Source organism: Narcine bancroftii, chromosome 7, assembly GCF_036971445.1.
Source record: "Narcine bancroftii isolate sNarBan1 chromosome 7, sNarBan1.hap1, whole genome shotgun sequence".
Taxonomy (NCBI): Eukaryota; Metazoa; Chordata; class Chondrichthyes; order Torpediniformes; family Narcinidae; genus Narcine; species Narcine bancroftii.
The window spans coordinates 30,381,452-30,403,416 of record NC_091475.1 but is presented as its reverse complement, the minus strand read 5'-3'; the positions used below and the strand labels follow the sequence as shown (position 1 = coordinate 30,403,416).

The following is a 21,965-nucleotide window of genomic DNA, read 5'->3' as shown; positions in this document are numbered from 1 at the left end:
CTATGTGCCCTTTCTATTTCCATTTCATGCTGTAGTTCTGGACATCCTAGGGTCTTAGGGATCCACTCTTTTATAAACTCCCTCATATTCTTGCCTTCTTCATCTTCCTTAAGGCCCACTATCTTTATGTTATTTCTTCTGTTATGGTTTTCCATTGTATCTATTTTTTGAGCTAGTAGTTCTTGTGTCTCTTTAGTTTTTTTATTAGATTCCTCCAATTTCTTTTTTAAGTCTTCTACCTCCATTTCTGCTGCTACTGCCCGCTCTTCCATCTTGTCCATTTTTTTTCCCATTTCTGTTAAGGTCATCTCCATTTTAATTATTTTCTCTTCTGTGTTGTTTATTCTTTTTCTTAAATCCTTAAATTCCTGTGTTTGCCATTCTTTAAATGACTCCATGTATCCTTTAATAAGAGCAAGTATATCCTTTACCTTGCCTATCTTTTCTTCTTCTATTTCACCATACTCTTCCTCTTCTTCTTCCTCTTGGTTGACCATCTGTTGTTTCTTTGTTGCCCTTTCCTCCTCTTCTTTCTTGTTTCTATTGTCTTCTGTGGTCTCTTCTTGCTGCAGGTGTTCTGCAGCTGTCGTTGCCGGCTGTGGAGATCGACTCCCCAGCTGGTCCCCCCTCCCGTCGGTGTTTTTTTTTTTCATTCGCATCGCGCATGCGCGACTCCTCGCGCATGCGCGGTTGCGCACTTTTACTCGGCTCTGCGAGCCATTTTTGTAGTCCATTATTTACCGACCTGAGGGAGCGGGTTTCTCTCTCCGCAGCGGGCCTCTTCGGACAGGTAAGGCCTTCACCTTTTTCCTCCTTTGTCTTCTCTTCCTCTCTTCTTACCGTTGCTTTCGACTTTTCTTTTTTTGTCGCCATCTTCTTTCCACCTTTATACTCACTTTTCTGTAACTTTTATTTCTGTGCCTTTGTGTTTTCTCTTGTTTTTCCCGACTTTTCTGGAGAGGGCTGGAGTTCACCGTCCGGCCACTACTCCATCACGTGACTCCTGAAAATAGACATTTTAGAGAACTTCAGCAGAAGAAACAACATAAAGATTATTGGAAGGTGATAAAGGACAAGAAATTTAAAATTTTTTGCAACGTTGGATTCCACAATCCTTGGGAGTGACTGAATTTCGAGGAGACATTGAAATTGAGAGAGTGCATAGAGCATTGAGACCAAAGCCACAGCTGGACCAGAAGCCGTGTCCGATACTAGTCAGATTTCTTTGATATGAAGTACAAGATAAGATTTTTAGAGCTGGTGAAGCCGGTAAGCAGGCAGCTTGGGGGAGACGTCCTGCGGGGCGATTTCAGACGCTGGCTCGCATTCCAAGGAAGATGCCGAGGAGATTGGTTGCCGACAGTGGGATGCTGATAAAACAATGGGAGAAGCCGCAGGGAAGGTGACGATAGAAGCAGGCTCAATACTGAGCGAAGATATGGAGCAAGAAAGAGAAACCCAAGAAGAAGATAAAGAAATACCAGAAAAAGCAGAAGGTTAAAAAAAACAAATACAGATGGTGGATAAGGAATATTTTGATAGACAAATAAAGACTTTAATGGAAACAATAATGGCTGAGTTTAAAAGTATTAAAAAGACGATGCAAGAGACAGATGTAAAAATACAAAGAATGGAGAATGTAATGACAGAAATGAAAAAGCAAAGTGAAGAAGTGGAATCAGAATGATAGTTGGGGAAATGGAGGTGAACGAATTAAAAGAAAAACGAAAATAGAGATAAAGAGATTAAGAAGCCACATGACTTATTGGCCCAGAAAATTGAAATTTTAGAGAACTTTAGTAGACTTAATAATATAAAAATAGTGGGCCTGAAAGAAGGTGAAGAAGGGGCAGATATAAAAGGGTTTAAAAGAGATGGATCCCACAGATTTTGGGAGTAGAAGGACTCTAAGAAGAAATAGAAATTGAAAGAGCCCATAGGGCACTGGCACCAAAACCGCAACCACAGCAGAAACCGTGTTCCATATTGGCAAAATTACTGCGATACACGACAAGAGAAAATATTGGAACTGGCTGTTAGAAGAGTAAAAGAAAACAAGGAACCATTGGAATACAATGGAAAAAAAATTCTTCCACCCAGATATAAACTTCGAACTTTTAAAGAAGCTTAAGGAGTTTAACTTAACAAAAACTTTACTATGGAAGAAAGGTTACAATTTTGTGTTGCGTCATCCGCAGATTTGAAGCTATTCAACCCTGACAGGCAAAATAGACTGTATTCAGATCCAGGAGAGGCCTGTCATTTTGTGGAACAATTGCCAAATAAACAAGAAGAGTAAGGAAAATAACAAAAGGTCTGTTAAAATAATGTATATAAATAAGTTTGAAAGTTAATAGTTGGATTATATATGTTAAAAAATGCTTTGTTATATTTTTAAAAATAATAGTGATTTCTCTGGGAGAGGGCTGGATGGGGGGGGGGGGGTTCTGTCCACTGCGAAATCAGTTGACAATAGTGGTATATACCGCAACCCATGAAGAAAGGGGAGTTGTGGTTGTCTTGTGAGGTAGCAAGGGCAACTCATTAAGGGGGGGATTTAGTGTTGCTTTCTTTTCTACTATTCTTTATTCTTTTTATAGTTTTTGTTATTTTCTTACTCATTGTGTCAGTGCATATATTAAAGAATAAGAACAATCAAAAGTGTGATTTTAGAGGAAGAGAGATGGAGGGGTTGAAAAGGTGGCATAGAGGTGAGATTTTTAAATCTCTGCTTCAGAAATAGATGATTCTTTCATTTTCTCCAGCTGTGTGACCTTGAGACTTGAGTAAAGAATAACTCCTATTCTTCCTGTTCCTCCTCTTGTTCACTGGAGCTGGAAGTCTGCTTGGTCTTTTTTAAAGTTGAATACATTGAAATATATGACAATTAATATTAAGGGAATTCACAATCAAATCAAGGTGAAAAAATTATTGACACCACTTAAAAATGAAAAAATAGACATAGCATTCATTCAAGAAACACACTTAATAGAGCCAAAACATCTCAAACTGAAGAGAGACTAGATAGATCACTGTAGAGCATGTCGAAAGAATCCTTGCTGATATCCAAACCAAGGCTTTTATTAACTAGAAGACTGGAGCATATCACATGTAGGTCGACCAGTCGAGAATGATCTGGTCTGGCTAGGAGCAACCCTTTAAGACCTGCCAGTAGGCGTGGCTACGCTCTCAGCCAATCACAATCATCCTACACTACAATCTGTACATATACATATTGGTGATAGAATCTGTTCTATCACAGTCACGCAGTAGTATCATCGTACAATTCAAAAGCCAGGGGAGTAGCTATTCTAGTTAATAAGAATTTGACGATTAAAATAGAGAAAGTAATAACAGACCCGACGGGCAGTATGTAATGATTATATGCAAGATTTATTCAGAATCTTGGAACTTGTTGAACATTTATGCACCTAAAGAACCAGAAATTATGCAGGACATTTTTTTTAAAGATAGCAGATACACAAGGACATGACTTACTAAGGGGAGACTTTAATTTTCACCTTGACCCATCAATAGATAAAACCAGGAGGACCACTACAAAAAATAAAGCAGCCAAATTTATAGTAAGTTCAATGCTTGATAAGAAAATAATTGACATATGGAGAAAACAACATCCAAAATAAAGAGATTATTCATATTACTCAAAAAGCATAAAATCTATTCTTGGATTGATAGTTCTTATTGTCGGCACAAATTCAAGGGAGAGTTTGAAAGACTGAATATAACGCAAGACTTTTATCAGATCATTCACCCTTGTTGTCAATTGCTCTAGAGGATATAACACAGAAAACATACAGATGGAGGCTGAATCCCATGTTGTTAAAAAGGCAAGATTTTTGGGAATACATAGAACAACAAATTAAAATATACTTTGAGACAAATGCAAATTCTGTAACAGATAAAATTATATTATGGGATGAATGAAAGCCTTTATTCTTCTTCTTTGGCTTGGCTTCGCGGACGAAGATTTATGGAGGGGGTAAAAGTCCACGTCAGCTGCAGGCTCGTTTGTGGCTGACAAGTCCGATGCGGGACAGGCAGACACGGTTGCAGCGGCTGCAGGGGAAAAATGGTTGGTTGGGGTTGGGTGTTGGGTTTTTCCTCCTTTGCCTTTTGTCAGTGAGGTGGGCTCTGCGGTCTTCTTCAAAGGAGATTGCTGCCCGCCAAACTGTGAGGCGCCAAGATGCACGGTTTGAGGCGATATCAGCCCACTGGCGGTGGTCAATGTGGCAGGCACCAAGAGATTTCTTTAGGCAGTCCTTGTACCTTTTCTTTGGTGCACCTCTGTCACGGTGGCCAGTGGAGAGCTCGCCATATAACACGATCTTGGGAAGGCGATGGTCCTCCATTCTGGAGACGTGACCCACCCAGCGCAGCTGGATCTTCAGCAGCGTGGACTCGATGCTGTCGACCTCTGCCATCTCGAGTATTTCGACATTAGGGATGAAAGCGCTCCAATGGATGTTGAGAATGGAGCGGAGACAACGCTGGTGGAAGCGTTCTAGGAGCCGTAGGTGATGCCGGTAGAGGACCCATGATTTGGAGCCGAACAGGAGTGTGGGTATGACAACGGCTCTGTATACGCTTATCTTTGTGAGGTTTTTCAGTTGGTTGTTTTTCCAGACTCTTTTGTGTAGTCTTCCAAAGGCGCTATTTGCCTTGGCGAGTCTGTTGTCTATCTCATTGTCGATCCTTGCATCTGATGAAATGGTGCAGCCGAGATAGGTAAACTGGTTGACCGTTTTGAGTTTTGTGTGCCCGATGGAGATGTGGGGGGGCTGGTAGTCATGGTGGGGAGCTGGCTGATGGAGGACCTCATTTTTCTTCAGGCTGACTTCCAGGCCAAACACTTTGGCAGTTTCCGCAAAGCAGGACGTCAAGCGCTGAAGAGCTGGCTCTGAATGGGCAACTAAAGCGGCATCGTCTGCAAAGAGTAGTTCACGGACAAGTTTCTCTTGTGTCTTGGTGTGAGCTTGCAGGCGCCTCAGATTGAAGAGACTGCCATCCGTGCGGTACCGGATGTAAACAGCGTCTTCATTGTTGGGGTCTTTCATGGCTTGGTTCAGCATCATGCTGAAGAAGATTGAAAAGAGGGTTGGTGCGAGAACACAGCCTTGCTTCACGCCATTGTTAATGGAGAAGGGTTCAGAGAGCTCATTGCTGTATCTGACCCGACCTTGTTGATTTTCGTGCAGTTGGATAATCATGTTGAGGAACTTTGGGGGACATCCGATGCGCTCTAGTATTTGCCAAAGCCCTTTCCTGCTCACGGTGTCGAAGGCTTTGGTGAGGTCAACAAAGGTTTATTAGGAGACAAATAATTAGTTATACGTCCAAAATTAAAAAAGAATACTGTCAGGAAATTGAGCAGATGGAAAAAGAGATAATAACTAAAGAGAAAGATTTAATGAAAAGGGAGGATATGGAGAAGAGAGAATTGACATAGAAAAATTAAAATATGATACATTGCAAACATACCAAGTGGAGAAAAATATTATGAAAACAAAACAAAGATATTATGAATTAGGAGAGAAATCTCAAAATTTTGGCTGGAAGGAAGGAGGATAAACAGGTCTCATATAATCCACTAGAGATCAATGAAATTTTATAAGCAATTATATCAAACCAAAATCCTAGGGAAAAGTGACAAAATAGATGAATTTTTGTCAAATATTGAATTAGCCCAATTACAATTGGAATAACAAAATAAACTACTAAAGCCCATGACAGTAACAGAAATACACAAATACACTAATAACATTACCAAATAATAAAGCACCAGGCAAAGATGGATTTCCCACAGAATTTTGTAAGGTGTTCAAAAATTAATGAAGGTGATGCCACTTAAAGAGATGGAAAGATTTGCCAATAACTTTAATAGGAAGGGTAAATTGTATAAAGATAAACATTTTACCAAGGATGTAATATTTATTTCAGTCGTCACCCATTGCTATATCAATGAAGTTTTTAAAAGAATTAAATAAAAATGTAAGAAAATTTATTTGACATGATAAAATACCAAGGATAGCTTTGGAAAAATTAACCTGGAAATTTGATCAGGGAGGATTATGGTTGCCGAATTTTAAAAATTTTTATAAAGCAGCTCAATTAAGATTTATATCCTCCTGTTATCAAAATGGGAGAAGACAGTGAGGGTACATATTGAAATGAATAATATAGGAGAAACTAATGCAGAACTTTTTTTGTATAAATGGAAAAGGGAACTTTTGAAAGGAGTACCAATTTTAAAATATTTATTTAAGATATGGAATGGAATTCATATACAAAGAGGAATTAAGAACTACAAATAGCTAAGATTATGTTAAAGCAGAATCCACTTATTTCTTTAACTTTAAATAATCCTTTCTTTGATATCTGGCACAATAATGGGATAAAGAGGATAAAAGATTGTTTCTTAGGTTCTTTTTTCTTGACTTTTGAACAAATGAAAGAGAAATACAGTATGCCAAATAAAACTATTTTTTCATACTTTCAGCTTAAATCATATTTAAAAAAGCAATTAGGCATGAATTTTAGACTTCCGGAACAGAGCCCATTTGAGTATTTAATAATTTATATATTTATTGTGAAATTTATTACTAACATGTATGTACAATTACATGACACAATGCAGAAAAAGGATCTATTTAAGTAAAAAAAATGGGAAAAAGATTTAAATGTACAAATTCATGATGAGGCCTGGTCAAGATTGTGCCAGGATAGTGTAACCAATACAATTAATGTTAGATATCAAATGATACAATATAATTGTTTTACACCAATTATACTACACTCCGTATCAATGACATGGACTTAATTCAAATGATTCTGACAAATGTTTCAGATGGGTCCTCTACCGGCACCACCTATGGCTCCTAGAACGCTTCCACCAGCGTTGTCTCCGCTCCATCCTCAACATCCATTGGAGCGCTCACACCCCTAACGTCGAGGTACTCGAGATGGCAGAGGTCGACAGCATCGAGTCCACGCTGCTGAAGATCCAGCTGCGCTGGATGGGTCACGTCTCCAGAATGGAGGACCATTGCCTTCCCAAGATCGTATTATATGGCGAGCTCTCCACTGGCCACCGTGACAGAGGTGCACCAAAGAAAAGGTACAAGGACTGCCTAAAGAAATCTCTTGGTGCCTGCCACATTGACCACCGCCAGTGGACTGATAACGCCTCAAACCGTGCATCTTGGCGCCTCACAGTTTGGCGGGCAGCAGCCTCCTTTGAAGAAGACCGCAGAGCCCACCTCACTGACAAAAGGCAAAGGAGGAAAAACCCAACACCCAACCCCAACCAACCAATTTTCCCTTGCAACCGCTGCAATCGTGTCTGCCTGTCCCGCATCGGACTGGTCAGCCACAAACGAGCCTGCAGCTGACGTGGACTTTTTTACCCCCTCCATAAATCTTCGTCCGCGAAGCCAAGCCAAAGAAAAAAAAACAAAGAAACAGGAACCTTATTACATGCAGTTTGGTCTTGTGAAAAAGTGGGAAGATTTTGGGAAGACTTTAATATATTATTGGGACAAATTATGAAGATAGATACCAAAAAATCCCAGAATATTTTTGCTTGGTGATTTATATGACATTGATACTAAATTGAAGTTAGACAAATATCGATGAGAATTTTTGAGTGTAGCAGTACTGGTGGCACGAAAATGTATGACAGTAACATGGAAGTCAGATAATTTTATAAGGCTGGCTAGATGGCATTTTGAAATTCATAATTGTAGACCATTGGAAAAGATTACTTTTAATTTAAGGAATCAACCTGAGAATTTTTATGATTTGGAAACCATATATAGATTTCATCAGTAAGAGTCCATCCACATCATCCATAACACCCACTCCTCCCAATTACTATGAACAGGATAAAATAATATGTTAGGAATATATGAATGGTGATTGACAAATAAATTCAGATGTTTTTTCTTTTTCTTGAGGGAGGGGGATAAAATGAGAACAATTATATATAATGTTGTATTTTTATTACATTGTATTGTTATATGATGAAGAATTTATATATGTATATGTATTTATTTATATGATGACAGTGGGGACGAAGCTGTCCTTGTGCTGCTGAGAACTTGTTTTTAGGCTCCTGTACCTTTTTCCCAATGGTAGCAGAGTGAAGAGGGCATGGCATGGTTAGTGGGGGTCTTTGAGGATAGAAGCCGCTTTCTTAAGACACCACCTCTTGTAAATATCCTCGATGGAGTGAAGTCTGATGTTGCAGGCCGAGTCAACAATCCTCTGAAGTTTTTTTCAATCTTAAATGTTGGCACCTCTGTACCAGGCAGTGATGCAACCAGCCAGAATGATCTCCATGGTATACCTGTAGAAGTTTTTGAGATTCTTTGGTCATACTGAATCTCTTCAAACACCTGCTGGCAAACCCTCATCATGATTACATCAACATGGAGGCTCCAGGACAGATCCTTAGAGCTGAACACAATACTTAAGTGTGGTCTCACCAGAGATTTGTAGTTGTCTTCCTGGTTTTATATATCAATGGGTCAAGGTTAAAATTAAAGTCTCCCCCTAGTAAAATGTGTCCCTGTGTGTCTGCTATCTTTAAAAAATGTCCTGCATAAATTCCTGGTATTCTTTGGTGCATAAATGTTCAGCAAGTTCAAAAATTCTGAATAAATCTGGCACATCATCATTACGTATCTACCCACTGGGTCTGTTATTACTTTCTTTATCTTAATTGGCAGATTCCTATTAACTAATATAGCAACTCCCCTGGCGTACGATGTTGCCACGATATGACCTACCCAGTCTCTCTTCAGCTTGCGGTGTTCTAACTCAGTTAAGTATGTTTCTTGTATAAATGCTATGTCTATTTTCTTTTTAATGTTTTTCTCAATTTGACTGTGGATTTCATTAATAGTCATATACTCATCTTACCCATCCATTTTCACCTCTCTCCCATCTCTTCAACCCCTCCATCTCCCTTCTTCAAAAATCACTCTAAATTGTTCTTACTCTTTACTATACATAATGGCACAACTCACAAAAACAATAAAAAAAAATACTATTTAAAAAAAACATTAATTCCCCCTTTACTGAGTTGCCCTTGCCACCTCACAAGACAACCACAACTCCCTTTTCTACATGGGTTGCGGTATTTACCGCAAATATCAACAGATTTCGCAGATCTTCTCCCTTTCCCAGCCCTCTCCCAGAGAAATCACTATATATTGTTCTTAAAAATATAACAAAGACTTTTTTAACCTTAAACATCTGTACTTAAACTATTAACATTCCAGTTTATTTATATACATTATCTTAACAGTCCTTAATATTTCCTTTACTCCTCTTCTTGTTGCTTATTTGGTAATCGGTCTGCCAAGTGACAAACTTCTTCTGGATCTGAAAATAGTCTATTTTGCCCACCAGGAATGAATAATACCTTCAACACTGCTGGATGCTGCAACACAAAATTATAACTTTTTTTCCTTAGCAGTTTTTGCAAAATTAAACTCCTTTTGCTTCTTTAAAAATTCAAAGCTAATATTTGGATAAAAAAATATTTTTTTCCCATTGTACTCTAATGGTTCCTTATTTTCTTTCAATCTTCATTGCCAGTTCCAATATTTTCTCTCCTGTATATTGTAGTTTTATTAGTATGGACCATGGTTTCTGATGTGGCTGCAGGTTTGGCGCCAATGCTCTGTGGGCTCTTTCAATTTCTATTTCTTCTTGGAGTTCTTCCACTCCAAAGATCTGTGGGATCCATCTATTTATAAATCATTCTATATCTGCCACTTCTTCGCCCATTTTTATATTATTAGGTCTGCTGAAATTCTCTAAAATGTCAATTTTTTGGGCCAATAAATCTTGTGTTTTCTTAACCTCCTTATCTCTATCTTCCAGTTTTTCTCTTAACTCATTCACCTCCATTTCCATGACTACCACTGTCTTCCACTTCATTTTCTCATATCTGCCATAGCCTTCTCCATTCTTTGCATTTTTACATCTGTCTCTTGCATGGTTTTTTTTATACATTACTGAGCTCAGTCATTATTGTTTCCATTAGTATCATTATTTAACTGTCAAAATATTCTTTATCAATCATCTGCTTGTTTTTTTACTTTGTACTTTTTCTTGTAAGCCTTTATCTTCCTCTGATCTTCTTGCTCTAGCTCCATGTTGATCCTTTTTCTATTGGTGTCTCCTCTGTGGCTTCTCCCATTGCCAATTCAGCGTCCTGTTGTTGGCATCTGCTCCCACCAGCATCTTCAATGCAATGCGTACCACATATGCGCAAGGAGTCGCGCATGTGCACTGGCATATCCTTTTTAGGCTCTGCAAGCCAACATTCAAGACCGCCCCTGGGACGTTGCCGCCCATCTGACCACTCAGGCCATCCTCTTGGGGAGAGCTCCCTGCTCCAGGACTTACTCTTTTTTCTCCGACGATTTCTTTCTCTTCTTTACTTGACATTGTAGACTTTTCCTTTTTTGGACCCATCTTCCAAGTTCTTCTTTTACTTTTTATCTTGTGACTTTATACTTTTCTTCTCTGCTTTGTTTTTCAAATTTTTTTCCCAACTTTCTCTATGGAGGGCTGATTTTCCCTAACGAGCCACTACTCCATCACGTGACCTCCTCCCTTTAATGTTCTCATTGAACCTACTAGCCTGCATAGTTATCCATTCCCCCTCTGTAAGCTGTAGTATGATCATTTTCATTTAATTGCTATCCAAAGTCTTCAACCTCTAGCCAACTCAGTGGCTCTGAAACTAAATTAATGCCACTGCAACTGTGGACATCAGCTGATTTACCCAATTCAATTAATGAGTGACTGATGATATCAAACTTCCCAAATAGATTGTTTTGGTACCTGAACTGAATGAGGTTGGAGTATTCCCCACAATAGTGAAAGGATAAAACAATATTTAACTAATACATTGAAAACTGAATAAACTCACCGACTTTCTTACTAAAGTTTCTGCTCTGAGGCTAACGCACTCACAGACCATAATTCTTCAACCATATCTGAGTCTTTCCAGTCAAACTAATCATATCAAGTCTTTCTTATATTGAACAAGTAATTCAAGTTCATGTTTCAAGTTTATTGTCATATTATACCTAGTACAGCAAGTCATCTTTAATATGCATACAGCCTTACAAAGTAGGGGGGCAAGAGCACAATTTCAGAGTACAGAGCAACAATGAAAAGATGAGTGTGCATGTGGCAAGGAAGTATGAGGGCACTATCGGGTTCATTCAGCATCTTGATGGCAGTGGAGAAGAAAATGTCTTGTACATTGTACAATATACATAGGCACCAACATTTTTGCTATAGCTGAACAGGTATGAACAAAGAAAAATTATAATACATGGTATTATAACTAATTCAATTAAAATGAAGCAATAAATTCTTATGATATAAATATTCCCAGTAATCCTCATGCAAAAAAGTGACTTGCAATTGTGGAAATAGTCCTTTTGTGATGTCAGTGCAGTCTATGAAATAGTGTACCAAAGGGATGTTCGTCTGATAGCTCTTGGAAATGAACTGTTCTTGAACAAAGAGTCACTGGTCTTCAGGCTTCTGTCAAAAGGTAGCAGTGAAGTGGTTGTTACTGGGTGGGGAAGTCCTTTATGATGTTAGCAGTCTTCTTGAGGCAGTGGATTACATAAATACCCACAATTAATGGGAAGTCACAGCCTATTGATAGACCTGGCTCTGTTTACTTTCTTGTGTTCCTGGGCAGTCAAATTCCCAAACCTGTTTAAGCTTGTTGGTGTATGATTTCACATTCTTGAACCTTCTTCCCAATGGGAGGAGGAGGAAGATGAGTTTATGTGTAGTGGGATGGATCCTTCAGTAGATTGGCTGTTTTTCCAAGACAGAGGGAAGAGCGGAAGGTAAAGAGATTTGCATAATGTTCTAAGCTGCATTCACGACCTTCTTCAAACTTTGGGCAGATCAGCTCCCATGCCATTGTGATGCATCTGGTAATATACTATTGATGGCGCAACTGTAGAAGCTGAGGACTTACTAAACTTTCTTGGTCTTCTAAGAAACCAGAACTATGGTATGGTGTCAACCTGGTTGGTCTAGGTCAGGATGTTAGAAATCTTTAGCTTCATCTACTGTGTCCAGTTCAACATCATTGATGTCTAGTGGTGTGGAGTCTACTCTTTCCTGAATTATATAGCCTGTGCCTGTCAACCTCCAACCTTCTGAGCCGTTGGGAGCTTCTGATGAGTATTTTTTTAAAATAGAATAAAATGTTACTTTTCACCATCCCAAGCCTTCTCGATCCATCTCTGTCCTTTGTTCTATCTATTATTTTTCTCCTCTTGAATCAATCATCTCAATGCAGAAACCTTAATTATAGATTAACATGTGTACAAAGATTGGGATTCTGATTCTTTGCACTAAAAAAATATTAATTTTTATCATGCTTTCGTCATTGATCCAGCAGATTATAATTTATCTGAAAATTTAAATGTTTACTTAAGCCAAGGGATTTATGAAATTTGTACCTTATCTTAAATTTCATGTAAGCAGTTAAATCAGGCCTTTTAGGAATGTGTGTGACAGTTTGCAGGATGAAGAATAATTCATTTGCTGTGTAAAGAAATAAATATATCCTTTCAGAAAATTATTCACAATGTCATTTCATTATTGATGCTCATTCCTCCCCAGTCATCCCACTTTAATTATGCTGATGTTGCTTCTGACAAGGCTCCAATATTGAAACAAAGATGTGCATTTATAATTGCCTCAGTTCAGCTCTTAGAGTTGATGAAAACATAATAAACAACACACAAGACAATTATGCATTTGCATTTATAAAATTGTCAATTGTGGCATACTGTAAAGCAAATTAAAAAGATTAAAGGCTACTTTGATTAACATGTAAATTATTGTATAAAAATATAAAAACTAGAAGTTTAAGAGAATAAAATAGTTTCCAAGTTCTGAAAAATCCTGGAGAAATTCTTATGCACCACATTTTCTGCGCTCAAGGATAGTAATAGGCAAAACTGAGAAAAGTGTTTTGGACAGTGCCAAGTACAATAAAATAATTTTAAGTATCCATGCAAGGATATAACAATTTATTTATTCTTAAATAAATTCTAATTGTATTATTCACAAAGGATTTTTTGGATGTAAATATTTTGAACTTTACATTTCAAGTTAAGATTATCCAGTGGATATCAGTCCCCATAATAAACCCAGCTTGCACCTTTTCACATACTCCTTGTGCTCCTCAAAAACTGAATTTTTTGAGGATTCTCTTTCTACAGTAGCAGACAAGAATCATCCAACATCTCTCGTTTCTATTTGTACCTCTCCCACCATTACTACTCATCCATCTGCAGCCATAATTCTTTCCAATCCACTGTCCACTGCATTTGATGCATCCTCTCTGAACTTGAACCCACCACTAAACATAATCCCTTTCCTTGCACAGTCTCTCTCAGGGGTCAGGTTTCTCTGTGACATTGTGTTTTTGTGTACTGCATTCTTTTTCTGTCAATTTTTATTAAAGCACAGGAAATGTAAAATCCAGATATTCACGCCCTTCCTCTCTCATTTCAAACACTTACATGATGGACTTGTTTAAACCTACTATACTGGATTTATGGCTCATAGTGTATAATCAATGCAGGGAAACATTTTTCTCCAGATCTCCAATTTCACAAGTGCAACACCAAGCAACACCAACATCATGTTATCTTCCACTGTGATTTTTTTTTTGCCCAATTCAATCTTTGGAGTTCTACAATTTCAATTATCAAATTTAAATTGTGGTACACAAAGAGGTACAGCATCTTATTTTACTGTTGAGCATTTTGCAGTTTTCTGTACATAATATTGATTTTTTTTATACTGCTTTATACATGATAAATCCCATTTTACATAATACATGATACTGATGATCACATGCATGTATACTGATATTTTCTGGGAGTTTGAGGTGGGAAGACAGATTGGTATAGGATTAGCCTCCTTTACTGACAAATGCTTCACTTAAATCTGCTTTATTCTTTGCTTTGGACTTGCTCCAATACACTAGATCTTCATGTTTCCACTTCCACATATGCTAATCCCCTTAAGTGAGACAGATGTAATGTCAATCAAAATATGAGACAGTATGAAACAGTTAAATAAATCCAATAATTATTAAACAAAATATGACTAAAATAAAACAATATTGGTTCACAAACCTTAAGAATAACATTAACACTAATTATTTTGAAGTTACTTTACCTTAAGTTGTAAACAAAAAGATGCAGAAAACAGTTTCACAAAATAATGAGAGGGGAGAATAAGGGGAAAATAGTATAATACATAACCATTTTTTTGCCATAGTACATAATTATACACATTGTTACAACTACAGAATATGATGTTACAAGGAATGGTGCTTTGATTTACTCATTTATTAAATATTGTTTCTGAGCCAATATCAAAGGACTCAAATTTTCAGCCAAGATTTAAAGCAGTCATAATAAAATACAGCTCCATGAATGATTCACATTTTACATTACAACAACCATCAATATAACAAGAACGAGGACAAATGAAAGTCAAGCTGTAATGGCAGAAAATACAAAAACGGACTCTTTATTCTCTCTAAAAACCAAAATCTTTGGGCATAATCATAGTCTAATCCTTTTCTTGTTAATATTATAACTATGATTATTTCTAACTTAGAGGAATCTTTCTCTAGATTTTATATTTTTTTTGAAACGCAATTTTATAAAATACACTATATAACAGCAAGTATACAAATTGATGCATCCTTTGTTGGAAGAAGTGAATCCCTGAAGAATTAATCATGCTCTTAACTTGTGTCAGAGCACAATACTAAGAATCCTTAATTTTGCTTTGCATCACCAACTGTGCAACAAAATCATCTTCACCAAAACATGAAAGCAGATTGTGTGACATTATTATCGACCCCCAGGGGGCAGTGTTAGGTTTGCCATCAATTCCCTCACGGCTGCATAGATTGTACAATCACCTGTGAACGCAACACAACCAACATTAGAAAGTGTATAAAGGAATGAGGCAAATGAACAGGTACAACAATAATGTTGACAAAGTTTTTTCCAAAATGTATTAAGTTTTTTAGCAATATAATCAGTACATCATGAGTAGAGCCAACAAAACTTTAATTATACAAGCCAAACAATTTAAAAATTGCAGATCACAATACAATGAACAGAATACCAAATTCCAACTGCAGAATGTCACAGCCTCATCTCCAAGGTTTTTCCAATCTCAATAGTCTTTTCAATGTTGCTTTTGTTGAGAGGTGGTTGTTTGTGCTCTTGTATAATGTACATTCTTTATGTCAGACTATTACATTGTATAATGGTATAAAGAATGTATGTTTGTACAAAGTCAAAGGGCAAGTAAAATGGTGATAAATGAATAATTATACACAAACAGCAACTGTATATCAAAATGATTTCACAGCCTTCATTTTACAAGAGTCTCAACTCGTCTGGGTTTTTGATTTCACCAGTATACAAATTAAAGGTTAACTATTAAAACAATATGAATGTCATATTTTGTATTGTAAAAATATGAATGACCATAAAAATTATTGTATTGGAATATTTATCAGTCTCTTAGGCTTCTCTGGCCAAATGATTGTATTCCCTCCACCTCAATTGAAACCTGATCCCATTACAAGTAACAATTTAAAAAAAACCACAACCACACAAAATGCTTCTAATATGTCTGACCTAATCATTTGGAACAGGTCCCTCAGAGACAAAGGCTGGTGCTACCAGAGGGGCCTCTGCATCATAAATGACATGCTATAAGCACGCACATTAGTCTGGTAAGGCGGAGGGAGGAAGTGATATGGTGCACGTCGAACGTCACATCAGGTATTGCACCCACCGCTCAGCTCAGCCAGCAACCCACCCCCCCCACCACCACACTCAGCCCGCCTAAGGCACAAAATAGTCTGGCACCGGTCCTGCTCACAGATGATACCAAAACCAGAGAATCTTGGCATTTGTCTACCAACTATCATTAACAAGTATTTCTTGTCTCTGGTTCATGTCCATGCAAAGATTAAGCAACAGAGTACTTGGAAATGAACAGCAATCAGGCCAAACTTGTCAAGGCAACTGATGGACAGGAAGACAGTTATTGAATGAGTGCCTTGATTGACAAAGAGGTCTAGAATGTGGAGTATTTTGTTAGTGGCCAAGAAGCTACAAAACATGGGGTAAATAAAGCCCTTCCAGTACCACATGAGGAAAGATGCTCAAGATAGACAACCTGGGCTTAGAAGGGATAGGAAGTGAATTTATTCTCCTCATGCTATTTAAACTATGAAACAAAGATTGTAGAGGAGAAAAGTGTAACAACTACCCAGCCCTTATGGCCATGTCAGAGGTCCAGAGAAGGTGAGAAAAATATACAACAGGACAGATATGAACAGTAAGCCAAATGTTGCATTACTGTTCCAAATCAAAAACATCTCCTATTTCTTCAATAACCAGCCAGTCATTTTATGCATTTAATTAACTATTGTGAAATGTAAATTTCCTGCACATTTAAATGATTAGATGAGAGACTGACAGCATGTTGTGTTATTTTTGGCTTACCTTGTTGTGGCTGGTGCACCTCTGAAAACCTCCTCAAAATGTTGCTCACCATTGAAGCAGCTGCTCCAGATGTATTCTGTGGTCTTGGAATATCAGCTTGTTGTGTGGCCCCTGTTGCCATATCATAGACAATTGGCACAATAATGCTGATTGGTTCTTGTGGAACTGTTAGTCGCTGAGTAAGTTGCAGCTTGGTGAAGAACCAAGGATAAAAGAAAAAAAAGTCTGAATTTTGGGATTACAAATATTGACTTGAACATCCACCTGAAATGCAAATTTTCTTCAATTCCTAGTTCCAAGATTGGCAACATCAACTGAAGTCTCCAAATAAGTTATTCAGGAACTTTGCTGTGCTGATGATAATACACGATTGAAAAAGTGGCGGCATTACGAGAGCTGCTGAAACAGCAGAGCTGTCACTGGTGCGGCTTGGGGAGGGCAGGGAGTGGAGACACAACGCTCCCCTGCAAGGTCCTACTATCTAGTCCAACTGCCATTGGTTCCCTGCAGGCTTTAAATAGACTGATAAAGGAGCAGAAGGTGTTTTATTTAAAATTCTGTGAGCGCGGGACCTGGGCTTAAGATGGCGGCAGTGGCCTAAAGGCGTTGCAGACTCTGGGGGTGCAGTGGACTGATGCAAGGCACCAGTAAAAGGCAGAACATCTCCCATTGATAAAAAGAAGCGGAGGAGATGACCTTAAGGATGATGACCACGGTGGGAGACCAGCCAGGGACTTTGTGGCTGAAAGACTCACACGCAGACAGTGAACTGTTGGTGATTTTAGATCTAAGGACTCACACCAGGCTGCAGGGTATTGGAGACTTGCTTATAAGAACCAAGTATTGGAACTGGGATTGGAGAGAGTTTTGAGGTCAAGAAGGGCTCCTGAAGGGCCCTTGGTGCGAAAAGCTTCCTCATCATGGTGAGTTTAGATCTGGGCTCAGATTAAATTTAAATTTAAAATTTTTAAAATTTAGACATATAGCATGATAACAGGCCCTTTCTGTCCATGAGCCTGTGCCACCAAGTAACACCCAATTGATCTACAATCCTGGTACATTTTGAACAGTGGTAGGAAACCACGGGCCAATGCCAGTGATTGGAACCGGGATTTGAATCCCATGGTGTCTGTAAGGAGATTCCTCCCACTGTCCGAAACGTACCAGGGGTTGTACGTTAATTGGTTGTAATTGGGCAGCATGGGCTTGTAGGCTGAAATGGCCAATTACCATGCTGTATGTCTAAATTTAAACATTTAAAATTTAAATTTAAAATTAACTATAAATATCCCTCAAGTTAGTTTTAATTTCAGACAGAGGATCGTCTAAGTCAAGGAAACAAAATGAAACAATTAAAAATTAGGTGCACCTTAATGCAATACAGGAATATATGCATGATAAAAAGAGCTAAATGATCTCACAATCAATAGATTAGATCAAAGCACTGGTATGCAACCATATCGAGTCATGAATGGTGAGGACAATTAAATTTCTCATTTGAGGAGACTTCTCCAAGACTATCCCCAGCCTCAATTATGGCAGGACCATCAAGTGAATGCAAAAGGTTGAGTGAACATTCACAAACATGTAGTTTCCATCTGTAAACCCAACCATCACAGAAGCCTGTCGTCAGTCAATTTGATTCATAATACTGTATCAAGAAACAGCTAACAGTACTGGATATAGCAGTCTTTGGTTGAGAACCAACTGTACAATTAGACAAACTTTCCTACAACATAAACATCATTGGCATTTTCCTGAAAATTGCTCAGCTGTTTCTGACGAGTTCTAGTCATAAAGCAAAACATATCCAAAATAACTAATAACTTTCCAATTAGTCTACTTTCAATCATCAAAATGATGGAAAGTGCCATGGTCAGTGCTGTCACCAACACACCAAACACTTGCTCTCCATGCCTCGTTTTGAGTACTAGGATTAATCCACTCCAGAATTCATCGCAGTCTTGGTCCAAACATGGAGTGACTGCCTTTATCATTTAGGCAGCATTTGAATGAGTGTGGAATCAAGGAGCCGTAGTAAACAAAAGTCAAAGAGCATCAAGAGTCATACCACCACAACGAGATAGTTGTGGTTATGGGAGGTCAATTATCCCAGACCATTGCTACACGAGTTCCTCGGGGGCCAACTTCTTCTCAAGGCCAATTACCTTCAGTTAGTTAATCAAGGACTTTCCTTCCATCAGAAGATAAGAAATGGGGTCTATCACTCATGATTGCACAACTTGAGAAAATGAATCAGCCTATGCCTTCATACACCTGAACAACCTGGTATAGATAGATCATGACAAATGACATTCATACCATAGGAGTGCCAGATAATAACAAGCTTGAACAAAAGAGCGAGACCATCTCCCCATAATGTTAAATGACATGACCATTGCTGAATCCCCACCATCAATGTTCTAGGGATTATCATTAACTAGAAACAATTTCACTGGCTACATAAATACTACATTTACAAGTGTAGGTCAAAGGCTGGGTGACCCGAATAAGTGACTTGCCTCCTGAAAAACCAAAGCTTTGACCCAATCTACAATGGACAAGTGAAGAGTGTGACAAAAAGCTCTCCACTTGCCTAGATAAGTGCAACATCTCAACTGTCAAGAATTTGAACATCATCCAGAATAAAGCAGTTTATTGTCTAATGCACCATCTACCAACCTAAGCATTCTTTCCCCACCAGTGCACAGCCCATCTACAAAGTTCACTGCCAATACTCGTCAAGGCTACTGCACCTCTCTTATTTGTAACCTTTATCAATCAGGACAAAGTTGATGTATGCAATCTTCACCACCTGCATGTTCCCCTCAAAGTTGCACACCATCTTGATTTGGAAATACATAGTCAGTTCTTCATCATTGCAGGGTCTAAACCTTGGAACTTGCTGACTAACAGCATTGTGAAAGTGCATTTCCAGAAGGACTGCAGTTGTTCAAGTCAGTAGCCCCACATGAGCCTTTCAAAGACAGCAAGGAAGGGATGATAAACCCACATTTTAAAAAAAGCTGGAGTTAGTCAGTCTTGGAAATTTGTATATTGGACCATCTGTTGTGTATGCACTCACAGAATTAAGATTCAGAGACAGGAAGCTTTCTCAACCTTTACTTCTATTAGACTAACATAGTTACTGACACACAGGGTTCTATATATATATATATATATATATATATTATATATGGAAGGGTGACATCATGATGTGGGTGTCACGATGTCCAGCAGAGAGAGGGCTTATACCTATAGACTCCCCCACTCCCCCCGTGCAGTAAATGCTGACTGGCCCCCTTCAAACTAATGAGATTACATTGGGCCCAGGACTACAAGTGAGAATTAGATAACATCTCATGAATGATTATAAATATAAGAGAGAAAGTCTTTAATAATAATCAGGGCACATAGTCCTTAAAGCATTCAGGTGGTCTTCTTTTTCTTTTGGACTGCCTTGGTGTGGTTTGCTGTTCTGGTCTTTCTTGGGATCTGTAGATAGTTGGGTTGGCGGTTGAGTCAGCGGCGACTGCCTGCCCTTGCTGACCTTCAATGGTGACTGCCTGTCTTCGCTGCCCTCCTGGCTGCACGACTCAGTTACTGTACTCCTCGGCTCCGCGACCGTCTCTGCCCCACCTCACTCGGCCTGAGGGGTGGGATGGTCAGGGCAGGCCATGGTAGGTCTGGTTCATTCTCCTCCAGTTTATGGACCTTAATGTCAGTCAATGGTCTTAATTGTTCAATGTGTCGCTTCCACAATCTGTCCCCCACTAGAACAGAGTATGAGCAGGGGCTCAATTTTTGTAAGATTACTCCTACCACGCATGGATCTTTATATTGTCTATAATCTTGTACCAGAACTCTCTCACCCACTTCCAATGATCTAGCTGAGGCTTGTGGCGATGCTGGTTTTTTTTTTCTTTTGCAATCGGAGACCCAGATCTGGATGAACTGTGGACAGCCTGGTTGGCAGGTTGTGGCCAAACATTAGTTCTGCTGGGGTACTTTTTGTGGTAGAATGCGGCGTGTTTCTATATCCCAATAGGAAATCTGCAATTTTGAGTGTCCAGGAGGCATTTAGAAGTTTCATGGTTTTCATTGCTTTTTTGAATGTCTTTTACAAAACGTTCTGCCTCCCTATTAGTTCTTGGGTGATAGGGTGCTGACAAAATATGTCTGATATTGTTGTCGTGTATAAATTTAAAAAAAATGTTCTGATGTAAATTGAGGCCCATTGTCCGTAACCAATTCATGAGGCAAAGATAGCTTGTAGACAGTCAATCGTGGGATCTGCTTTGGTATTTTTCAGCTGTGAAACTACTGGCCATTTGGAGTGTGCGTCCACAGGTATTAGGAAAGTCTCACCCATGAATGGTCCTGCGAAGTCTACATGAATCCGATGCCAGGGTTTGGATAGCCATTTCCATGGGTTAGCTTCAGCTTATGGCATTTTTTGCTGCATTGACTGACATACTTTGCATTCTCTTACTGTTGTTTTAATGTCTCCATCTATGGAGGGCCACCAGCCATACAACTGGGCCAGTGCCTTCATTCGTACTATTCCTGGATGGTTGTGGTGTAGTTCTGATAACATGGTAGTTTGCCATTTGGTTGGAATAATTGTACGGGTACCCCATAGTAAACATCTTTCTTCGACTGATAGTTCATGGCGGCGTGTGTGGTAAGGTTTTAGATCTTCTGGAATGACTTCAGATTCGGGCCACCCATTAAGGGTGAAGTAAAGGATCTTGTTTAATGTTACCTCATTTTGGGTTTCCTTTGTGATCATCTGGGCTGTAATGGGCAGTTGTTCTTAGTTAATGGCTGTTGCCTCTGCTGTCCATTTAATAATTTCTTCTCTTTGTTCTGTCTTGGGTAGTGGCATCCTTGATAAGGCATCTGCATGGCTTTTGAGTGTTCCTGGTTTATGCTTTATATCATAGTTATACACTGCTAGTAGCATGGGCCATCTTTGAATTCTGGCTGCAGCTAATACTAGTATAGCTTTTGTGTGGCCCAAGAATTAAACTAAGAGACTTGTTGTCTGTGATCCAGGTGAATTTTTCCCCGCAAAGATATTGGTGGAATTTTTTTTCCACCAAAAATTATTGCCAATCCTTCTTTTTCTAGTTAGGCGTAATTGCATTTGCTTGTGGTTAATGTTTGTGAAGTATGTGGGTCTGGTTACTCACCTTTTTCTGTGATATGGGATAGTACTGCTCCTCGTCCCACTGGTGAAGCATCCACAGCTGGTGTAACTTCTTTACTCGGGTCGTAGTGGATCAGCATCTTATTGGTTGACATTAGTATTTCCTTTAGTTGATTGACTGT

At 38.7% G+C, this 21,965-nt stretch overlaps 1 protein-coding gene and 1 long non-coding RNA gene across 3 annotated transcripts in view; one reads left to right on the top strand and one right to left on the bottom strand.

The window, feature by feature from the left end:
* The window catches only part of LOC138738685 (uncharacterized), a 46,495-nt gene that overhangs the window by 6,180 nt on the left and 18,350 nt on the right, over window positions 1-21,965 (top strand). The window lies entirely within an intron of this gene.
* Window positions 12,653-21,965, bottom strand: part of med14 (mediator complex subunit 14) — a 96,067-nt gene continuing 86,754 nt past the window's right edge. The window contains exons 30-31 of the mRNA XM_069889367.1: window positions 16,632-16,821; window positions 12,653-15,025 (exon numbers count right to left, since the gene is read on the bottom strand). Coding sequence (XP_069745468.1) covers window positions 14,955-15,025; window positions 16,632-16,821 — 261 coding nt within the window. The 3' untranslated portion in view covers window positions 12,653-14,954. The remainder of the gene's footprint in view (window positions 15,026-16,631; window positions 16,822-21,965) is intronic.